Genomic DNA, 23,720 nt, shown 5'->3' with positions numbered 1-23,720 from the left:
TTTCAGGGAAAAGTCTGATGAATAAATGAATATATTTTACTTAAGTCATCTCAGCACTGCTTTTTTTAGTTAATCCACGGTGCGTACAGACGCCACAACTTCAAAGGCGCATGTTGATACAACTTGAATGGAATAATTTTCAATGCTACCAAAATGTTAAAAAAAAAAAAAAAACGTTTTGTTTCATGAAATAAACACATTTTTTATTATAAAAACAAAATTAAGAATATTTTTATGAACTATGACATTTTCTCTGCGACCACAATCGATGTAGAGCTTTGCTCGGAGCCACTGATCCAGAGTCTTTTCTCATCCCATTCTCCCAGTTACAGGGAGCTGAAACACAGAGCAGTTCAGCTGCATAAGTCAGTGAACTGAGCGTGAATTTCACCCTGTGTATCATGTCGTGGCCAGTGGAAGACTAGTCTTATAATCCCTCTGCCTAAAAGCGTTTACTGATCTTTTAATACAGTATGTATTAACACGTGAATCAATCGCGTTTCACTCAACTGAATGTTGACCTGATATGCAAAAAAATGAAATGCACATGCGCGTTAGCAAGTTGATTGATAGGTGATGTCTGTATCTAAAAGGTGATTGGCTCTTTTACCTGCAAGGTGGGAGTTCCTTTCTACATCCATTGACTGTTGGGTGCTAGAGCTTCTTGTTTGGCCGTTCCAATTTCTCCCATTCATTTAAATAGAAATGAGTCGTCTATATGCTAAATAGTCTCTGGCCTCACACTCACACTTCACATTGTAGAACTACAATGCCCATCATGCACTATGTCTCCTCCCCGAAGTTTTTCACTTTTAAACCTGATTTCTCACAACACAGGTACAGTAGAGGTGTACAAAAGCAACACGTTACTTTATTTAAAAGGTAACTCCGATATTATGGTTTAAAATAGAAAATATTGTGTTACTTTTCTCGTTACTCAAAAAAGTAATCTGATTACGTAACATTACCCCAACACCGATCATTACCACTGTTAATGAGTTTTAGCAAGCTCCATCCATCCATCCATCCATCCGTCTGTCTGTCTGTCTGTCTGTCTGTCTGCCTGTCTATCAGGTTTGGTTGTCTTCTGCCTACGATTTCATGTCTGCCTTAAAAACGTTGTGGTTCACTCAGTAATTTTTTCCTCATTAAAAAAAAAGCATTTTCAATTTTGAAACAAATGTATATAATCATTATGACTCACTTTAGATTAAGTCTCTAGTCATATCAGTTGTTTTATTCTACTTGGAGAGGGTCCCCTCATGGGGGCTGCCATGTATGGATCACATGACCAGCTGAAAAATACTCACTTAATCTCAGTAACCACCCTGTTATTGGACACCTTCACTCGTGGATTGCATTAATCATGGCTTACTGTGAATACTGATTGTCTATATATACTCTCTATATATATATATATAGATATCACCGTGAGATTGAGGCTAAATGCGTGAGTGTCACGCCAGATGCGTGAGAGTTGGCAACCCTGATGAATACTCATGGCATCTATACAGATTTTAAAATAAAAGGTTATTTATTGATGGAAAAAATGTTATCCAATACCAACTGGGCCTTTGTGAAAAAGTATTTGCCCATTAGTTACTAAATCCCCAAATCTATGAAACTGCATTCATAATGTGGACTAACACCCAGGCCTGATTACTGCCAGCCCTGTTCAATCAAATCAACACCTAAACAGAACCTTTTCAGCAGGAGGAATTTGGCTAAAAGGTCACACCCAGTAGCATTATGCCAAGGTTGAAAGAAATTCCAGAAATGATGAGGAAAATGATGATTGAAATACATCAGTCTGGGAAGGGTTACAAAGCAACTTCAAATGCTTTATGATTCCAAAGAACCACAGTGAGAGCCAATATCTCCAAATGGAGAAAACTTGGAACAGTAGTGAACATTTCCAGAAGTGGCTGACCTTCCAAAATTCCTCCAAGTGCTGCAACGACTCATCCAGGAAGTAACAAAAAAGTCAAGGGCAACATCCAAGGAACTGCAGGCCTCTCTCGCATCAATAAAGGTCACTGTTCATGACACTATCAGAAAGACACTGGCCAAAAATCCCATCCATGGAAGAGTGGCGAGGCGAAAACCACTGCTAACCCAGAAGAACAGTCCAGTCATCAGTCCGTGAGTTGAAGCTCAAGTGGATTCTAACTGGATTATGCAGCAAGACAATGATCCAAAGCAAATGAGTAAGTCCACCTCTGAATGGCTCAAAAGAAGCTAAATTAAAGTTTTGGAGTGGCCAAATCAATCCTGACTTGAGATGCTGTGGCAGGATGTTAAACAAGTTCATGCCCGAAAACCCTCCAATGTGGCTGAACTAAAGCAGTTCTGCAAAGACTGGGTCAAAATTCCACCACAGCTTTGTGAACGACTGATCTCCAGTTATCGTAAGCTGGTTGCAGTTATAACCAGCTATTAAGTTTAAGGGAGCAGATAGTTTTTCACATGGGTGATAAAGGTACTGGATAACTTTTTTGATTTTGCATCAATAAATAAAATAAAAAAAAATAATAAATAAATAAATAAATAAATAAATCTATCTATCTATCTATCTATCTATCTATCTATCTATCTATCTATCTATCTATCTATCTATCTATCTATCTATCTATCTATCTATCTATCTATCTATCTATCTATCTATCTATATATATATATTATGAAAAATACACAAAAATAAAAGAAATCAGGATGGTGGCAAATACTTTTCCACAGCACTTTATATGTCCAGACACTAGAGGGAGGTAGAGCTAAAGCTGTAAATAAATCTACAATTTCAAGCTTTATTATTGTTCTGCTTCCATTCTTCACTGGCTGTGATATTAGTTTAGTATGTGTTAAATCATTATGTAATAATAATAAAAAAGAATGACATTAGAAAATGCTGAGTGTGAAGTTTGTTTGGAAGAGTAAAAGGTAAATTAACCCAGTAATGGGTCACAGTGGGCATGTCGTACATGCTGAAACAACATTCTACCCTACGTTGTTGATCTCTTCTAGGATAAAGAGGCCCCTGGGTCCTGATGATATTTGCACATTCACAGCAACTTTGTTGAGCCCTGCAAGGTCAAAAATTAAAGCTCATTTTAAGCAAAAAGGAAACGAAAAATGGCTGCTGCCACTAATAATACAATATACTAAATGGAGCTTAACTTATACAGCACTTAGTGAATTTTACTTTGCAAGATTTTGCTTTGTTTACTGACATACATTTATAATATTAGTAATATTATACATAATATTAATTATAATATAATATACAATATTTTTGTTTATTGTGGAATAAATTGGCATATGGCGGAATATATAGCATAAGATCCATGCTTTTTTTAAACAGAGTATTGTTGTGTGGGTAATTTATCAAAGCATGCTGCGTGACACAAGCCCGTCATTAATTAATAACTCATGGGTATTAGTCACAGTTAAAGTTCCATCTGTTATGGGGCTAATTAAAAAAAAAATATTCTGAGAAGTGACCATCTGCTATTATCTGGGATAATCAAAGAGGGGTCACAAGGTCACCCAACGTTACTGTGAAGTGTGTTTAAATGTGTTGTGAGCAACAAAACCATGTTCTGCTTGGGGGCTCATTTGAGTTATTTAGGCAGAGAGCCACGCCCTGCCGCTTCTAGGAGACATCTCTGTTGATATTTATTTATTGATATTGTAGTGCATGGTTGAGAAGTTTATAACAGCCTTGGATAAAAAGGTTCAAAGTAACTTGTTAAATTTTAACCAGACTTTTCCATTTTCTGCAGGAAATGTGAGTAGTGCTTGCCCATGCAAGACTCCCCACTACAATGCTAGGGTGTTGCTATGCAGTTGCTACTGTTCAGAGTGTTTTTAGCACACTGCTATGTGATTGATAAGGTGTTGCTATGTAGTTGTTAGTGCACTGCTATGCGATTACTAGGGTGTCAGTCCATTGATATGCAATTGCAAGGGTGTTCTAGGTGGATGCCAGGGTTTTGCTAGTGTTCAGAGTGTGTTTATTGCATGGCTACGAGATTGCTAGGGTGTTGCTATGTGGTTGCTAGTGTCTGGGTGTTTTTAATGCATTGCTATTTGATTGCTAAGGTGTTCTAGTGGGTTGCTATGTGATCACCAGTGTTCTGTGTATTCCGTGCATTGCTATGAAATTGCAAGGGTGTTCTAGGTGGTTGCTAGGGTGTTGCTATGCGGTTGCAAGAGTTCATTGTTTTTAATGCATAGCTATGAGATTGCTAGGGTCTTGCAATGCAGCTGCTAGTGTTCTGAGTGTTTTAAGTACATGGCTATACAATTGCTAGGTTGTTCTAATTGGTTGCTAGGGTGTTGCTATGTGATTTCTAGATGTTAACAAGTTCCAATGATTCCTTCAAGTCTTCATCTGTCACTTTAGTTTTTTTGTTTTTAGCTCATTGAGCATTCTGCAGTGTGCCCTTTAGAGTAAACAGCCACTAGGGAGAGTATCCACAGTACTAAATTGTCTCCATTTATAGACAATTTGTATAATTGTGGACAGATGAATATATATAAGGTTTTCGAGATACATTTTTAATCTTTTTCAGCTTTATGCAAAGCAACAATTCTTGATCGTATGTTTTCTGAGATCTCTGTTTTGTTAAGCATGGTCCATGTCAGCAGATGCTTCTTGTCAATAGCAAACTCAACATGTTTGACTGCTTTTTATAAGTCAAAGTGGCTCTAACCCACACCTCCAATTTCATTTCAGTAATTGGATGCTGGGTTTGACAACTCCTGACTCTGATTAGCATTTGTTGATGTCATTAGCCTACGGGTTCAAATACTTTTCCCAACCTACACTGTGAATGCTTTAATGATGTATTCAGTATGTAAAAGAACAATACAATAATTGTTGTGTTATTATTTAAAACATATTGTGTGTGTGTTTTTTTTTTTATTATTGTAACTTAGATGAACATCAAACCAGATTTTAAGACAAATGCATACATAAATGCAGATTATTCCAAAGGGTTCACATACTTTTTCTTGCTACTGTATGGCATTTTTATCACTAGATACTTCATGGCTCAGGTCCCTTCTTCAATATGGAACTTTTTTGCCCACTTTATCGCCCACCAGACAAAAATCGGATAAATCTGATACAAATATTAATAGAACATCTCTCCTCAACAAGCCACATTATTTGAGGTATCATTCATATCAGTAGCACAAATGGTGAGGAATGAGTTACTATGTTTAATAAGGTATAATAACTGTAACCATAAGAAAGAGCAAGCACCACTCATAAGTTATTATAATAATAATTTATCAGATTATAAGTCTCTGTTCCTAAAAAACTGAGAAACTCTGTGCAGAGAAGCCATGGCAATTAGAAGACTCAGTCCCTTAGTAAGTTACTTTTCGTACAGACCTCCCAGCAATACTGCAGATGAAATATTACACATCATAATAATTTTTCAGCTACTTATGGCATCTATGGCACAGAGCCCAGACAGACTGTTTGACAGACAGGAATGAAAAGATAAAGTAATGGAAGTGAAAGCTTAAGCCTTCAGAAAGTGCAGAGAATGCTTTCAGTGTCAGCAGCATTCTTTAACAAAGTCTGATCTTTCATCCCTATATATCACCTCCCTACACAGCACAACACTGTGCACATTAAAACATCCAGCATTCTTTGAATAGAACAGAACTTAGATAAATTAACCTAGTTTTATCCCTTAAAAATATTCAAGCAAAACTGATCCCTCTTTTGTAATTTGGTTGGAGAGTGCTGGTGAAACCAAAACAATTTCGGCACATCATCAAAAGCTCTAAATATTGTGGGGCTTTGCAGATTATGACGTGACCTCCACATATATCTCAAAGTACAAAACACATAACTGATTTGTTGCGAATTATTTTTTTCCTCCTTAAAGTTGATGCGTATAATTTCTGCACTCAGTACTGTTTACACTTTTCAGGGATATCAACCTAAAAATTAGTTATTTATAGTTGTTTATGTATTTTAAAGGAGTAAAATCTGGGAAAGGGGAAAATCTGTCATCATTTGCTCACTCTAACATCATTCCAAATCCTTAAATCTGAAGCCATAAGTCTTGTTTGAGGGACACATTTAATTTAAGTGGTTATTTACTGAAAATCTTGCCTTGAAAATCTGTGGTCACCATTACCAACATGAGGATGCGTACATGATAATGGAACCTTATTGTAAAGTGTTTCCATCTCTTCAAACTAAAGTTCACTTAACCCTCAATCTCAATTTAAAATTCAAAAGCAACTTTACTGTAAATTTACAGTAGGTAACCACATAACAGCTTAGGGTGCGATTACATGTGATCTGTAATCATTAGCTCCCCACTAGGGAATTGTAGTCAGCATAGAGAGCTCACTGCATGACTGTAAAACAAACACACAGCCTGTTATTCCGTCAGCGTTTATGAAGAAGCAAAAGCAGTACGCAGCAGGAGTGTGTGATTCAGGAGCACATCTCTGGTGCATTAAGGAAAAACTCATGGCTTGAAGTGTATGATTGAAAGCAGTTCCTTTTTACAGTACTTGGAAGACAGCCATCATTGACCATGTCAAGGCTAGAGTCTGTTGCTAGATACAGTCGGTAAGTACAGTATGACTGTATACTTGTATGGAAACAAAATAATTACCAAATAAGTAATGTGTTTAAACAGACTGCAAAGAAAAATTAAGAGTAATTTACACCATCTGGATTTAACAGTAACAGAAGTAATAAAGTAACAGAAGTAATTAAAAAAAAAGTCCTAGATATTCATAATGTAGCACTGAATCCATTCAAAACAGTCTGGGCAGCAGCTTAAATGTATGTAAATTCTGCACCACTAAACGTAATTGCATAAACAATGATTGTTTTTAACAGCCTTGTTAAACATGTTACTATACTATTATAACATTTTACCAAAATAATTTTTTTATGTGGCTTGTTGAACATATTGCACCAGTTTCTGTGTGAAATTAACACTAGAGGCGTTACAACAATAATGACGTTTATTCCCTTTCAAACAAATCACCAATTAAACGGCAGATTATCCGTTAATTAACACGTACTTTTCGCCCTGTTTCACACAAAATGCTATCCTATGTCATCAAAATACTTTTACTAAAGTGCATGACCTGTAAAGCATTGCATGACCAGCTACATTTATAAACTTGCTTTAACGTGATTACATTTCCCAGTATAGCTCAACTGATACAAGTGCTGAAGAGCATGCAAGTCGACACGTGAGCCTAAAGTGTTAAAGAAGAACTAAGTGGTTGCTTCAGCAATGGCAATTGTCATGTCACAATTCCATTTTCTTTTTCTTTTTCTTTTTTAGGAAAAAATGTACCTTTCACCTCGCACCTGCCGCGATACGTGTGAATAGCCACGTAATATTTATCAAAAATGTTGCAGTCATTTGTCTTAGAATATCGGAACTGACCATATAATTAATGAGAACGGTTAAGCTATTTTTATAGTGGTGGTGTAGTGGGCTAAAGCACATAACTGGTATCAGAAGGTCGCTGGTTCGATCCACACAGCCACCACCATTGTGTCCTTGAGCAAGGCACTTAACTCTAGGTTGCTCCAGGGGGATTGTCCCTGTAATAAGTATACTGTAAGTCGCTTTGGATAAAAGCGTCTGCCAAATGCATAAATGTAAATATAAATGCACAGTATATCATCAAATTAAAGCAATATTGGTTTTGGTTAGAGCATTGTTACAGTGACTTCACGTCCACTCCTGGGTAAGAATCATGCATGATTTCCTGAAATGTTAGTATATTCATTTGCATTCAGGGCTCTTTCAGCTCAATAATTATAATAGTCAAATTTGACATTTACACAGAGTGCCTATCACATCTTTTTTTACAAGAAATAATGCAGAGTAAATCTCACATAAGCTTTAGGCTGCACTTTGCAAGTATATTAAGAGTCAGGACTTTTTTGCTTTAACATTCCATGTTTATTTAACATGTCTAAATTAAGCACCATGTTTGAATCAAAGATGTATTTACATGCATCTTAAAAGTCACCCAAAAAGCAGTCAGACTGATGTAAAGACCCAGTGTCCTGAAAGCAGCTAATCTTTGAGGAGTTCAGGCAGCTGTGTACTTTTTAAAAGATAAATCATTTTATCTTTCAATTGTATGGGTGAATCTCAAGAAAACATGTCCAGGTCACATTTAACCACCAAAACTGTATTTTCGCATAAAGAAAGTAAAGCTTATTTCTAGACTTTTTGCATTGTGACATGGTTTCAGTGTTTCCTGCACAGCCATTCAGCAGCACCACGACAGAAGTTAACACAAGTTGTGAGCATGCAGTCTGAATTTATTGTGGTGAGATAAAAAGTGTTTACCATGAAACACATTTTTTTGTAACCTTAAACTGATGCTCCCAGAACGTTGCTAGGAGGTTTTGTGTGACAACCTAATACAAACCTATACAGAACATTATCTAATGGCTATTTTTAGGTTTTATTTTTATAATGTTAGAATGTTCTGGGAACCAAAAATAGTTAGCTGGGTACTACAAAAAAATGCCAAAACAACATGTCTTTCTGTTGTGTATTGTTCGCTGTCTGCACTCCAAACCAAACATAAACCACAACTAGTGTAGTCTGATTCAAGAACAAATTACTCTGTTGAGCCGGTTATTTTAAAGATTCGCTCAAAACAACTCACTTACACACTAGTTATCGGTTAGATTCAGTCACAAATCCTTCACTGAATAACCTCACTTACTGAACTCCCCTCCGCCACAAAAGTATTTTGCGTTGCAAAAGTTTTTGGTTTTCAGTCTGACGAATCCTTTACAGAATTAACTCACCCAATGTAGTCCTCTTCACAAACAAATTACTCTTAAGCTTCTTCCCCCAAGCCATCAGACTCCTCAATACTCAGAGACTGGACTGACACACACACACACACACACACACACACACACACACACACACACACACACACACACACACACACACACACACACACACACACACGTATGGAAACACATGTAGTGTTTCCATGTTTTATGGGGACTTTTCATAGACATAATGGTTTTTATACTGTACAAACTTTATATTCTATCCCCTAAACCTAACCCTACCCCTAAACCTAACCCTCACAGAAAACTTTCTGCAATTTTACATTTTCAAAAAACATAATTTAGTATGATTTCCCCACAAGGTCAAACATTTCGGGTTATATTATCCTTATGGGGACATTTGGTCCCCACAAAGTGATAAATACACGCTCATACACACACACACACACACACACACACACACACCTCTACACCATCCAACTTTTGCACATGTCCAGAGTTGCACTTTAATTCATTGTCACTTTATACATGGCTGCTACCTCAAAAACTGCTATGTCCATAGAACACTATTTCATAGTATGTTGTGTTTACATTTGGCATTTTTAGAAAGTGTCATCTTTTTGCACTATTCATTTCAGTCTCTTACTGTGTCTATTGTCCTGTTCCTGTTAGTAATTTATTTTACTGTTCCGTACTTTTTTGCACACGTTTGCACATGCACTTTATGTAGAAATATTATGTAGAAATATGATTTAGTCTGTGTAGTCTCATGTGGTTCTGTGTTGGTCCTATATTGTTTTATGTAGCAACATGGTCCTGGAGGAACATTGTCTCATTTCGCTGTGTACTGTACTAACTGTATATCGCTGAGCGACAATAAAAACCACTTGACTTGACTCTTATAAGCCATTTCTTTTAAAGGGGTCATGACACTTTTTTGTTATTTTAAAATCTTCCTTAAGGTTCATTTATAGTATTAGGAAATTAGAATTTTTTGCACAATAAACAGTCATATTTGTAAAACATGACGCTTTTTCCACCCTCATTCTGACCCTCTGTCAGAAACACTCAGCTTTGGTGCAGCTTCTCCTTTAAGAATTGATAGTAAATGGCCACTGTTATGACAGGGTTCCTGCGGATCTTTAAAAAGGTCTTAAAATGCCTTAAATTCAGTTTTCCCAAATGTAATTAAATTTTTAACTTAAATGATACAACAAAAGTATTAATAATAATTTAAAGAGGTCTTAGATTTGGGGGCGGAAAGACAAGAATCACGAAATGACCTAACCTAATGCGATTATCAGACTTCATAAGAATATGATCTAATTAAACAAATCCATGCGCTATATCCTTAAAAGTGAAAACGCAGTATTGTTCTATTTTCTCCAAGCACTAGGGCTTGTCAGTGTTTCCAGCTGTTGCAGAACAGTTCACAATCATTAAGCCATATCGGAAATTTATGACAAGCTATCACTAATGATCAACTGTTGATGTTGATGAAATATGACAATGTTTACTTTTAATCATTTATATTATGTAATATGTTGTAGATTATTGTAGGAGTGCACATTTTATATTCCTTATTTGTTTGAATGAGCAGCTGGAATCAGTGAAGCCCAAACATTCCAAAATAAGAGTCCCCAGTGTTTTCAAAGTTAAAGTGCCTTTATAGTTAAAAGTTCCACTTTTTTAAAATGTTATTAAATTTGGACTCTTGTAGTCTCTGTCTGGCTCATCCCATCACAGGAATGAAGAACATTTAATATAGGCTACCAATTAAAAAAAAAATATTGTCAGGCTAACTGGCTTTCTTTTAACACATTATCGAATTAGCCCAATCCAATATCGGTCAACTTCTAATTTGTATGTATTTATATAATGATACAAAAACCAATTATAATGTGATATACACGTTGAAAACATGTCTTTAGCATTTTAAACTTGCATATAGCCTATACTGTTTTACTGATAAGCAATGTTAAGGCCATGTTGAATGTGTGCCCCTGCCTGTTTAAGTAAGAGTCTGTGATGCATGATTTATTTTGAGATTGTGTTAGTTTGTTTTGGTTTTGGGATATGGTATTCATTTTATTTGTTCAGTTCTTGAAAAAGGTCATAAAATGTCTTAAATTTGATTTTAAAAACTGTGCAGCAACCCTGTGTGATTGGCTCTATGTTCTTGACTGATCTGCTCTCTTCTTGCCTCATTGCTCTCCACTGGGTGGGCTAATGAAGTGAATGTCTGCACTCCAAATCGAATAGAAATCGAGATTAGTGTAGTCCGATTAACAGGCAAATGACTCTTATGAGCCTGTTCTTTTAACAAATCACTCGAAGTGACTTGCCATCACACTAGTTATCGATTTCAATCAGTCTGAAGAATCCTTCACTGAATGAACTCACTGAACGAAATCTCCTTTGCCACAAAAAAGTTGTATACACACTATATGGATTACGACATACAGTATACTTGTCTTGTAATGTTGTGAATGTTCAATAAAATACATATATAAATGAAGGATTCTGTAGGAAACACTGCATTGATTCTATGAAAATTAAACACATTTTCTTTCAAAATTACCATAATGTGAAAATTTCTTTCTGATCACTGTAAACTGCCCTGAATCAGATTTTTTTTATTCATATAATACTCAATTGTGAATAAATTCTCATTCCTATAATATTTTATTTACATTTAAATCAGCATCAATTAAAAGCAGTAAAAAAAAAAATACTACAACGATACAATTTTAATTAATTAGCATTAATTTTTCTTTCATTACATTAATTAAAATTAGATTTATGTGCATTACGCCAATTCAAATGGGGGGTGGTTTGAGCCTTATTGTCATGACAGTTCATCAACAATTCTAAAAATAGACGATTTCTTATTCTTTCTGTTGATTTAAAAATGATTTGCCCATTCTGGTCCGGTTTTGTGAGATTCACCCAGACAGGTATCCTTTCATAGTTTCATTACTCTTGTTTATTTGTATTAACCACACAAATTACCATCACCCCGTATTGAGTCAGACGCACAAAGATAGTTGTGAAGGACTGCAGGGAATTATTTGCCAGTGAGGTCTGGAGAGTGGTGCGGCTAAAATATCTTTATTAATTATCAAAGCCACTTAGCTTTGCCAGTGCAGTTGACAAGGGGTTTGATTTAACACAGACCCTCTGTTTATCTACAGCCATTCAGGGTGAGAGCAGATTGCCATTTATTGGAATGTTAACAGGATGTCATTTCAGGCACTTTCTCTCAGGAATTTTACATCAAACTGCAGATATATCTCGACCCGACAGGTTCTGCACAAATTTACAATGAATCATTTTAAAGGGGAAGGTAATATACAGTGGAGAAATACATATTTCATCATCCATTATCTGCAGATCAAGGGAAAATGTGTTATTCAGCTGTGTTTGGTAAGGTTCTTTGACCCAAATGAAGACATTTCTTGCTTTTATGTACCATTCAACCGGTACGATATGCAATTATGAAATATTTCAGGCAATTGAAAGTGCAGCATAAAAAGAAAGTCGTTTGTTTTTTTATATATTCATTCAGGCAGGGTACAAAAAAGCCATACAGTATAGCTAAATCAGAGACGAAACAGACCTGAATAGCTTTGGCTTTTAATAGTGAGTACTGCCCATTTTACAATTGGGGAACAACTGCGTTAAAGGGATAGTTCACTCAAAAAATGAAAATCATAATTTACTTGCCCTCATGTTGTTCCATAGAAGAAATAAAGTCATTTGGGTTTGGAACAACATGAGTTTATAATGACAGCCTTTTCATTTTGGGGTGAATTATCCCTTTTAGAAAGCTTTTAAAGATTGGGGTTCTGTTCCTGTCACTACACAAAACAAACATTCTAACCCGAGTAGACTCATAGTAGACTATAGTGCCACACTCTATCCCTACCCCTACCCCCCTCTAAAGATTCCCCCAATTATTATGTACATTTCTATTGAAAAGAAAGGCCCACTTACACAGCTTAATAAATTATTAGTCTACTAGAAAAGAGTGAACACTGGCACACATGTAAAAAAAAAAAAAAAAAAAAAAGATTTAAAATAGAACAAAGTTACAGATTTCTATTCGTTATCTTGGTAACAAGATTCAACACCATCTTAGAAAAACACAATATTCACAAATAACCTTTTGGAGCAAGGACAGTCACTTTTAGGCCAACTGTTACCCTTTCCAAGGCTGGCCTAGTTCTACCAGTAAGATATTAAATACGCAACAGATTTTGACACCTCATGCAAACAAATACGGCTGATCCCATGGTGACGTTATTAACAGATAAAATCAAAGGTATTTTTGACTGTCGTTTATCTCCAAAAATATGAATCTCTTAGCAGCTACTGATATTTTATTTGTTTGTCATAACTGTTCTTGGCACTTTCAAGACAAGTACATCCAGGAGAAAGAAGAAAAACTAACCAGGTTGGGATTAAATACTGTAAGAAAACCCAGTGCGATGGTAACCCCAATGCTCGGAAATAACCCTTTGTAAACAACCAAATAATGACTCTCCAAAAGAATTCACTCTAGTCACCGTTTGAAGATTGTAGGACTACATCAGATAACTAATATCATACTGACTGGTTAATGAACATTCTTTTAAGTTATGGATGGTTTCCAGGAAAGTCAATCGAAACACACGTGGAGTCCACTCGGTCCATTGCACGATTCCAAGTCTTTCTTATTGCCGCTGTGCTCAAGATCTTTCCCCAGGGATCCACAGAGATCAACAAAATCTGTTTCTTTGTTAAGTATTGTTTTGCATTGCTGATAGTGGCAAAGAAGGGCTCAGCCACAAGGAGGCTCTCTCATGCCATCCGACGGTGACAGCCCAGCCCAGTTCTACAGTGATGCTCTGGTGCTGGGAATGGGGCTGGGAATAGACAAAGAAAATCTGTTATGTTGCTTGAGACTTTGAGGTTAAAGTGTCGGACCATGTTCCTCCGACAGTTCGTAAGACACTATTATGTTAAGACATTACATTGAAAGACAATGTTTGAACATCAATTCTTCTTTTGATTGGTTGATAAGGCAGTTGTCCTTTACTTTGACCTACGGAAAAAGAAAACAAGGAAATTACAGTGTTAAAGTGGGATTTAAGCCAGTGGTTTTTAAGATTTGATTCCTTGGGGCGACCCAACATTGTAACAAAACCGTTTAAAGTACAAAAGAAATTATCCTCAAAACCAAACAGTGAAAATGCCACATAGGCCCAACAATATGCAAAATCATGGACATAAGGCTTAATAGGAAAATGGTCTTTATAGTTTTACATTGTCTTTATTGTTCACTTTTTAGAATTTTGGCTTGAATTTCGATGGATTGATGCTCACTTCATTGTGGTTTCCTGGTTCCTTGCCATATTTACCCTTGATGCATGTGAATCCATACTTTTTAATGAAGTCTAGTAAACTAATCATAGTTTCGATAATGTAACTATGCCACATTTTTATACTGATTTGACAGATTCATTTGCTCCAAAATACAGTAGAGTTTGACTAGACATGTGGCCTTTGAAATCATCAGCAAAAGATATACAATGCAAAAAATATTTTATTTTTGTCAATTTTTCCAGTTAATTTAATCAAAATTCTTATAACAATATGTATTTATTTGACAAGCAAAATGGCATTAGATATTATGTATTATTTGTAAGAGAAATATGAAAAGAATTTAGTGAGATTTATGCTTAAAACAAGTAGAAAAATAAAAGTTTGCCAATGGGGTAAGAAAAATCTATTTGTTACCCATTTGAATTGATTTTTCTTACCCCATTGGTAAATAGTTGTTTTTGAATTTTTTAAGCATACACCTCACAACATTTTATATCTTGATATCTAATACCATTTTGCTTGTCAATATAAATTACATTGTTTTAAGAATTGTTGTTTTACTGGAAAAGAAGACAGGAATGCTAATTAAACTGATTATTTGCAGTGTGTGAATTTTTTCCTCCCTTTCAGAATCTGATATGGGTTTTTTGTTGCTATCTTAACTATACCCAATTATATGGTGAGTTGCATTTTAGTATTTGCATTTAGAATACAATTGTTTTCGCCCTATTAGACGAACAGACCTACAACCCACCAGTTCAGAACCTCTGATCTAAGCAACATTTTCAAATTCTGAACATTTGATTCTTTTTAAACATGAAAAACAGTGGATGTAATAAATCAACAAAATTAGACCCATAGGCTGACACTTATACAGTATCAGTTGTGAAGACTGATTGACTACTTGATTGGTTGAGTGGTTATTTTGTAGCTGGTTGAAACAAAGCATCTTTTTGTCTATGTGGGTTTTCATTTCTTTGTGTTGGTGGGCATCTGAGATGGTTCTATTCAGTTAATTTCAGTTGAACTCTTTGTCTGCCCTTCCAACAAATGATTAGCTGTGACCTTTTTCCACTTTTCATTATTCTTTTTTTCTCCGCGCTCAATCACTAAACACTCAGTCACATATTTTCACTGAAGCATGTGTCGAAAAAATCTACCCCGTGAAATATCAAAATATGCCATCTGATTATGGATGGACCTGCCATTTAAAGCACTCCAATGCATTATGTAAAAGTGTGACTCTGACATTTACAAAGGCAAGAGACTTGTGACGCGACAGAATGATTTAGTCAGCCAGCCATGTAATAAATACAACACACAGGCCGACAGTAAATATGCAGTGCATTTTCAACAAGATACCTTTACCAAATAAGACCAGGGTTGCACTTATGGGTAAAGAGGGGCTGTAGTTCTTTTAGAGAATAAATCATTTTCTCTGTTGTCTTTCTCTGGATTCTGTGTAATCCTCATTAATCCCATTTTACAACATCTATTCCCAGTAGACAAGGGTGGATGGATCTTAGAGTTGCACAAAGCATTGTGAAATGTCACTGATCTTTTTGCTGTGTATTGGTATTTAATGGAATAACAGCATAAAGGTGTATTTTATTTAAAGGTGCTCTAAAGAAGTTATGTTTTAAATGATGTACAGTATATCCACATTGGATGGAGAAAGTCATATTAATGGCCTAGAAATACCCTTCTAAACTCAGCCAAAAAAGAAACGTCCTCTCACTTTCAACTGCTTTTAATTTCAGCAAACTTAACATGTGTAAATAATTGTATGAACATAAAAATATTCAACAACTAAGACATAAACTGAACAAGTTTTACAGACATGTAACTAACAAAAATGTAATAATGTGTCCCTGAGGCGGGGCGTCAAAATTAACAGACAGTATCTGGTGTGGTCACCAGCTGCATTAAGTACTGCAGTGCATCTCCACCTCATGGGCTACACCAGATTTGCCAGTTCGTGCTGTGAGATGTTACCCCACTCTTCCACCAAGGCACTTGTAACCCTCACCCTCCGATCCAACAGGTCCCAGATGTGCTCAATGAGACTGAGATCCGGGCTCTTCGCTGGCCATGGCAGAACACTGATATTCCTGTCTTGCAGGAAATCACGCACAGAACGAGCAGTATGGCTGGTGGCACTGTCATGCTGGAGGGTCATGTCAGGATGAGCCTGCAGGAAGGGTACCACATGAGGGAGGAGGATGTCTTCCTGTAACACACAGCACTGAGATTGCCTGCAATGACAACAAGCTCAGTCCGATGATGCTGTGACACACCGCCCCAGACCATGATAGACCCTCCACCTCCAAATCGATCCCGCTCCAGAGCACAGGCATCGGTGTAACGCTCATTCCTTCAACGATAAACGTGAGTCGACTATCAGCCCAGGTGAGAACTGTGACTCGTCTGTGAAGAGGACTTGCCAGTCCTGTCTGGTCCAGCGAAGGTGGGTTTGTGCTCATAGGCAACGTTGTTGCCGGTGATGTCTGGTAAAGACCTGCCTTACAACATGCCTACAAGCCCTCAATCCAGCCTCTCTTAACCTATTGCAGACAGTCTGAGCACTGCTGGAGGGATTGTGTGTTCCTGGTGTAACTCGGGCAGTTGTTGTTGCCGCCATCCTGTTCCTGTCCCGCAGGTGTGATATTCGGATATACCGATCCTGTGCAGGTGTTACACGTGGTCTGCCACTGCGAGGATGATCAGTTGTCCTTCCTGTCTCCCTGTAGTGCTGTCTCAGGCATCTCAAAGTACGGACATTGCAATTTATTGCCCTGGCCACATCTGCAGTCCTCATGCCTCCGTGCAGCATGCCTAAGGCACGTTCATGCAGTTGAGCAGAGATGCTGGGCATCTTTCTTTTAGTGTTTTTCAGAGTCAGTAGAAAGGTGTCTAAGATTTTATAACTGTGACATTAATTGCCTACCATCTGTAAGCTGTAAGTGTCTTAACGACCGTTCCACAGGTGCATGTTCATTAATTGTTTATGGTTCATTGAACAAGCATGGAAAACATTGTTTAAACCCTTTAAAATAAAGATCTGTAAAGTTATTTGAATTTTTACAAAATTATCTTTAAAATACAGTATCCTGAAAAAGGGACGTTTCTTTTTTGCTGAGTTTATTATATGACACTTTTTATTGCTGAATTAATTAATGAGTGACAAATATTCCTGCAAGTTGTGAAACTCTATAACTGTAAAAATATGTTCCAAATCATTGTTAGAGATACTCTAATGCAAATGTTTTGGAATACATATATTGATATACATTCATTGAAAACTTTATTAGGAACACTATGTCCTAAATAGTGCCCAACATGATCTTCTGCAGTTGTGGCGCATCTGCCTCAAGGTTTGACATGTGCATTCTGGGATGCTATTCTGCTCACCACTGCTCATTACAATTATACAGAGTGGTTATCTGAGTTACCATAGCCTTTCTTTCAGCTCAAATTAGTCTGGCCATTCTCCTTTGACCTCTCTCATCAACAAGGTCGTTTCTGTCTGCAGAACTGCCCCTCATCAACAATCATGCCACGGTTGAAATCACTGTGATCAAAATTTTCCTCATTCTGATGCTTGATGTGAACATTAACTGAAGCTCCTGACCCGTATCAGCTGATTTTACGCATTGCACTGCTGCTACACAATTGGCTGATTAAATCGCATGAATAAATAGGTGTACAGGAGTTCCCAATAAAGTGCTCAGTGAGTGTATATTCAATATATTTTCACTTCCCTTTTATTAATTTGACACTTTAATTGTTGTTATTTGTTTGCTTTATTGTATTTTTAGTGCAATCACTTCTGTAATGTTTTTAATATCTGATATGTGAAGCACTTTAGGCTGTATTTTATGGATGAAAAATGCTCTACAAATAAAATGAAAATAACTAACACACAAGAAAAACACAGTGTCATATTGGCCAAGAAAATGACTTGCCCTTTTGTGTTATTGTTAACTTGATTTTCAGGATTTACTCCTTTATGAGCTTTCACTTTGCTGAAAATGACAGGGGGTCATATTATAAAAGGATACCTTTATAGAAATTATCTGGGAAAAACGCTACAGTATTATGGGTGAATCAGCTCACTCCTTCACTAATCTAAATCCATATGGGCTCCTTTCTTATTACATGTCACTGGCAGAATTCCAGCCTGCCCTTTTCCTGTCACTGGACTCAGACGCTGGGCAGCTCAGCTGTGCCCTTCCTTCCCTGGAGGATGGCGGGGAATGTTCCGTCTGGTATTTTGCCGTCGGTGTCACTTGTGTGCTAGGACTGGTGACAGGCACATTTGGACCCCTGCCATATGTTTTCATATCACATTGGCTGAGCTCACCTATGGGCCAAAGATGACTTTGGATGATGCCATGATGACAGTACAGTTGATTTTATTTATTTATTTATATATATATATTTTTTGCTACTACCATATATAATAGATCATAAATCCTAAAATTAAGTAATACATTAAAATCATTTAATTAAATCTAAATCCAATTTGTTTCTTAATAAATATTCATGGTTTTATTTCTTAAATTACTAATGTTTCATCAAAATGTAATATCTTTCTCCACCTCTGAAATGATCACCTTTTTGGTGATGTAACCAGGGACATTATATCATTGTCCACATTTCACAATCCAATCAAACTGTGATAAATGAAATCAAGTGTTGTTCATTATTATTTTCCTCTATTATATTATAGAATTTAAATGCATTGCGAATGTTGCATTTAAAAATGATTATTATTCAAAGAAATATTCTGCATAATTTTGCATTTAACTCAATTTCAGTGACAATAACCCAGTGTAATTTAGCAAAGGACAGAACTTGCCCACCTGGAACTGATTTTCGCTTTCCCTTTTTACCTTTATGATGGCATATTGTTTTCTAACAGTAAAAAAAACTGTATGCAATTTAATTTGTGCACATTACTTTAAAAGATGAATACATTTAAATAAATTACTAATATAGGTAACACACTATCTAGGTTGATAGTTACATTTAAAATAAAATCAATATCAAATATCCCACAATACACAATAAACACTTTGCTAGAACATATTTTAAATAACAGGCTGGCAAGTAACGGTAGATTTTGATGCATTTAAATTTGAGTTTTTAAACATTTATATAATATATAAAGATATATCTGGTTCATCAATTTTACTTTCGGGTGGCAATTCCCCCTGAAGCCTGGTTGATTTTATAAAAATGATGCGACTATGGTGACCTTTCTGTAGAAATAATATTACAATGCTCCTTACACGTATCGAGGTGAAATGTCCACTGAGTGGCACTAAAAGCAAGTTAAATTGTCTCCCACACAAATTAGTTTTTTTAAGGTTAATACTCTATGGAGTTTTAAAGCAACACTACTTACGCACCTCCCTACCCTAAACCTTAAAAATAAAACCTAACCAATAGCGTAAGAAAACGCAAATGTGAGATAAAAAACAGATTAGCAGTGCCTCTAATGTTTGCTGCGTTACATAGCCTACAATGAGTCAAGTAGAAACTGTTTTGCCAAAAATGTAGGTATAGAGATGTGCTTCCATGAGACAAGGCTGTTAATTTCTGACCCTACTCTTATCTAAAATTGCAGAGTTCTCTTCCATCAAATAACTGTCACCATATAGATCATGAGCCTAAGCTTTGATGGCATTAATATCTCAAATCCTTGCATTATGGAGCGCATTGTGGACCAACAGATTTGTGTCAATAAAGGCCGATTTATACCTCTGCGTCGAGCCTACGGTGTAGAATACATGTAGCTATGTCAGTAATAGTGTAGCCTTCGCCGTAGCATCACGTGCACCTTTCCATGTACACGCAGACCTCAACAGCTGTGATTGGTCCACTTTGTTACAAGAAGCCATCCCCCAGGATGACAAAAGAGATATCGGAGGTAGTGTTGCATTTTCTCAAAGTTTATTTTAAGATGCATCATTTCACATGGTTCCATTTGATCAGGAACGTCTGCTATTTTTATATTCTGTTTATATGTCACGATATTACAAGCGAAAACATGACAAAAAGACATCTGTTTAACAAATGTAAACACTGTGCTTATTTTCTCAGGGCTTTTACTAAATATATATTTGGTATGTGAGTGACACAATATTTGTTGCATTCTACTTGAGAACTTACTGATATGAATAATGCTTTGACCTAATGTATCACAGTATGGTGTCCAGTAAACATTCATATTTCACAAGTTATGAAAACAGAACACTTCTAATTTGTCAGCAAATTTAAAAGCACCTGTTTAGAGTTGGTTTTATTGCTTATATGCATTTTAAAGTTAAATTGATCTTTTTTTTCCCAGCATAAATCAGCATTAATAGTATGCCAAAATATGTAAGTTATAATTAAGAATAGGGAGGTGAGGGTTAATTTTAAGTTAAACTAAATGGCATGATCCAATTAGAAAAGGTGGGACATTTTTCTGGTTAACCCAGCCACCACTGAGGGAGAGGACAAGATGGACGACGTGTGTTTGAGCACATGGACAAGCTTGCTAGTGCTGCTTGAGCGTAGTGTACTCTGGTCTCCATTGTTTAGGGAGGGGAGTAGGTTCTTAGTACCAAAAACAGTCCTAACTTTTTTAGACAGTTCTTTTTTTTCATAACCTTGTTTTAATGATTGCTTTTAAACACTATTTATTTTTGCACATTTTGCACCTCTGATGGATTAAACATCTTTTTGGAATGCCAGTCCTTCTCTCTGGTGTGATTCTCCTTGTGACTGCTCAGGTCATTATGAAGTGGTAACATTCAACAACCTCCTCATAAACATTTAAGCTGTCAACAGAGATGAAGCAAACAGATCATCTCTCCTAATATTGACCTAAGTTATTATCCCCACCACACTGACAATGATTTTTTTTTTTTAAGGTGTTCCAACTGGGATACTCCCTAGTGTTTTGTTATGCTCTTGGTTTGTCTCGGGCCACCACCCAGAAAAAACACTTTCCAGTTATCTTACATGTCCAGTTTTGTGTCCAGTTGAGAATGTTTTGCACCCAGACACAAACAGGATGACTCAGTATATAACTGAATTTAGAAACTAGTGCTGTAACAAAAAAATCTATAATAAAAATGCTGCCATGCCAAGGCAAAACACAGTACAGTATCTACACATTTCTGTCAAAATTGAGTTGAGTTGAAAGTGGGATTCTTTTTTTCAAAATTGTGTGATGAACATTTGTCTGTACAGTAAAAAAACAACACCATTGAAGGCATTTTTCTGTGTTGCATTTAATAAAGAACTGCCGGAGCTGTATATTATTAATAATGTTTAATTAGATTCATTTTTATTTAAAACCCATTGTGTGTGCAGTACTTACATGTACATTGGCTGTAGTTGCAAATGCGATGTCTTCTGTGGCCCTTGGTAACCATACGAATCAAACCCTCCTATAAAGTCGACTGCAGAAATAAAGAGAGAATGAGGTGAGAAAAGAAAGAGATATTATAATATTGAATTCTTTGAAAGATCCCATGAAAAAAAGGTGGAGTTTTAGTCCATCAGGGATGGATTACTGACCGGGCCAACGGGGCAAGTGTCCAGGGGCCCTTGACTACCAGGGGGTGCCCTGAGCTTTAAATCTGCGCAATCTAGTTCGGTGATCCCCCCCACTTGTAAACCCTTTTGGGCATGAATAAAGACCCCCCTGCTCAACAACGTTTGACCATGAACAACGACCCCAGCACAACACCTTTTGGGTGGAGGGGGGTCCTTGGAGATAATTGGCACCAGGGCCTTTGCAAGTCATAATCCATCCCCTAATTCCATGTGTATTAGTGTTGAAACCAGGGAATGGCATTTTCTAGTAATTTTGTAGTCGAGTGCTGTAACCCACAAAAAAAATATCACATGTATGTGAAATGTATCATTTGTTTTATTCACAAATGCTACCAAGAATGGTTTCAAAATAAGATAACTTCAACAAACTATGCTTTTCTTTTTGGAAAAAATGTAATAAACAAAATGCATTTATAAAAATGGAAAACAAAAAAGATTTAAAAATAACAGCAAAAATTACTGTATATAAACTACATAAGTCTACATAAAGGTTATCACATTTTTATAATTTCACATGTTATTATTCATAAAAATGGCTTTTTAGACAACATACTCTAGCCGTGTTTAGAGGTTTAATGCACACACACACACACACACACACACACACACACACTGGTCTAATCATTTCTGAGTTTCTTTCCCTCCTACAAGCAGATCCTCGTCCGTTGGTTTGCATGACTCCAACAAGAACAGAATATAAACAGTATAATTCAATATGAATCAAAATATTAGAATATAAGAATAGTCTTGTAATATAATTTGGCTTTGCTTTAGAAGCACAGACGGGTCGTGTCTAGAAGGGATCCCTCTCTCGTCAATCTTGCGAGATTCTTACACAGCGTTAATTTGAAGTCGCACAGCAATGAGGAGTGCTCGTAAAGATTATTTTAAATCGTCTGTTTTGATGATTAGTTCAAGCTCTAAAATAAATATTTCACATAATACATTTTATAACTTTAGCTCTACATCTGCTGCTGGCGTCATGAAATATTGTTGGTCAGTAAGAAGTACATCAGTCATATTATCAGTCTGACTGGGTGGTCAAGTGGTAACATATTAGCCCCTTGTATATCAAGTCCTGGGTTCTAATCCACTCAAATGCAGCTTTATATGTATTTTTTTTCATTTGTTTCATTTTCTCCCCAATTTGGAATGCCCAATTCCCAACGCGCTCTAAGTCCTCGTGGTGGCATAGTGACTTGTCTCAACCCGGGTGGCAGAGGATGAATCTCAGTTGCCTCCATGTTTGAGACCGCCAATCTGCGCATTTCATCACATGACTTGTGGAGCGCGTTACCACGGAGACGTAGCGCATGTGGAGGCTTCACACTATTTTCCATGGTATCAACACACAACTCACCACACGCCCCACTGAGAGTGAGAACCACAGAAGGTATAGTGACCACAAGGAGGTTACCCCATGTGATTCTACCCTCCCTAGCATCCGGGCCAATTTGGTTGCTTAGGAGACCTGGCTGGAGTCACTCCCTGGATTCGAACTCGCGACTCCAAGGGTGGTAGTCAGCGCCAATACACGTTGAGCCACCCAGGTCCCCAACTTTACATTTTATTAAACAAAGATTGCATCTGCACATCAGTGGACGTATATATCTTGAGTGGGAACACATTTTTTTCATTTTCTTTCCGATTTGAATGGAAAGGAGTGTGGGCTGCAGAACACAAACAAAATCTCCACAAGATTTTTTTATATTTTCCAGTTCTAAAACAGATAAGCATATTTAAATAGCAAAAATCAACCTTTATTTTCATTTTATTTATTATTAGTAGTATTAAATAAAAATATTAAGAGTGGAGACAGGAAACAGGATGGGGAAAACTGTGTCATAAGGAGGATTAGAACTCAGGACATCTGCATAGAAAAAGCACATTGACTCAGTCTTATCACACTAATCCA

The 23,720-nt window shown here is 36.6% G+C and overlaps 1 protein-coding gene across 1 annotated transcript in view; it reads right to left on the bottom strand.

The window, feature by feature from the left end:
- Positions 1-11,672: 11,672 nt before the first annotated feature.
- LOC127622077 (sodium/potassium-transporting ATPase subunit beta-1-interacting protein 2-like) overlaps positions 11,673-23,720 on the bottom strand; it is a 217,039-nt gene continuing 204,991 nt past the window's right edge. Inside the window, exons 6-7 of the mRNA XM_052096009.1 lie at positions 21,567-21,648; positions 11,673-13,910 (exon numbers count right to left, since the gene is read on the bottom strand). Coding sequence (XP_051951969.1) covers positions 13,901-13,910; positions 21,567-21,648 — 92 coding nt within the window. The 3' untranslated portion in view covers positions 11,673-13,900. The remainder of the gene's footprint in view (positions 13,911-21,566; positions 21,649-23,720) is intronic.

Source organism: Xyrauchen texanus, chromosome 28, assembly GCF_025860055.1.
Source record: "Xyrauchen texanus isolate HMW12.3.18 chromosome 28, RBS_HiC_50CHRs, whole genome shotgun sequence".
Lineage (NCBI taxonomy): Eukaryota > Metazoa > Chordata > Actinopteri > Cypriniformes > Catostomidae > Xyrauchen > Xyrauchen texanus.
Note: the sequence above shows the minus strand (reverse complement) of the source record. Positions and strands in the feature narration are given on the sequence as shown.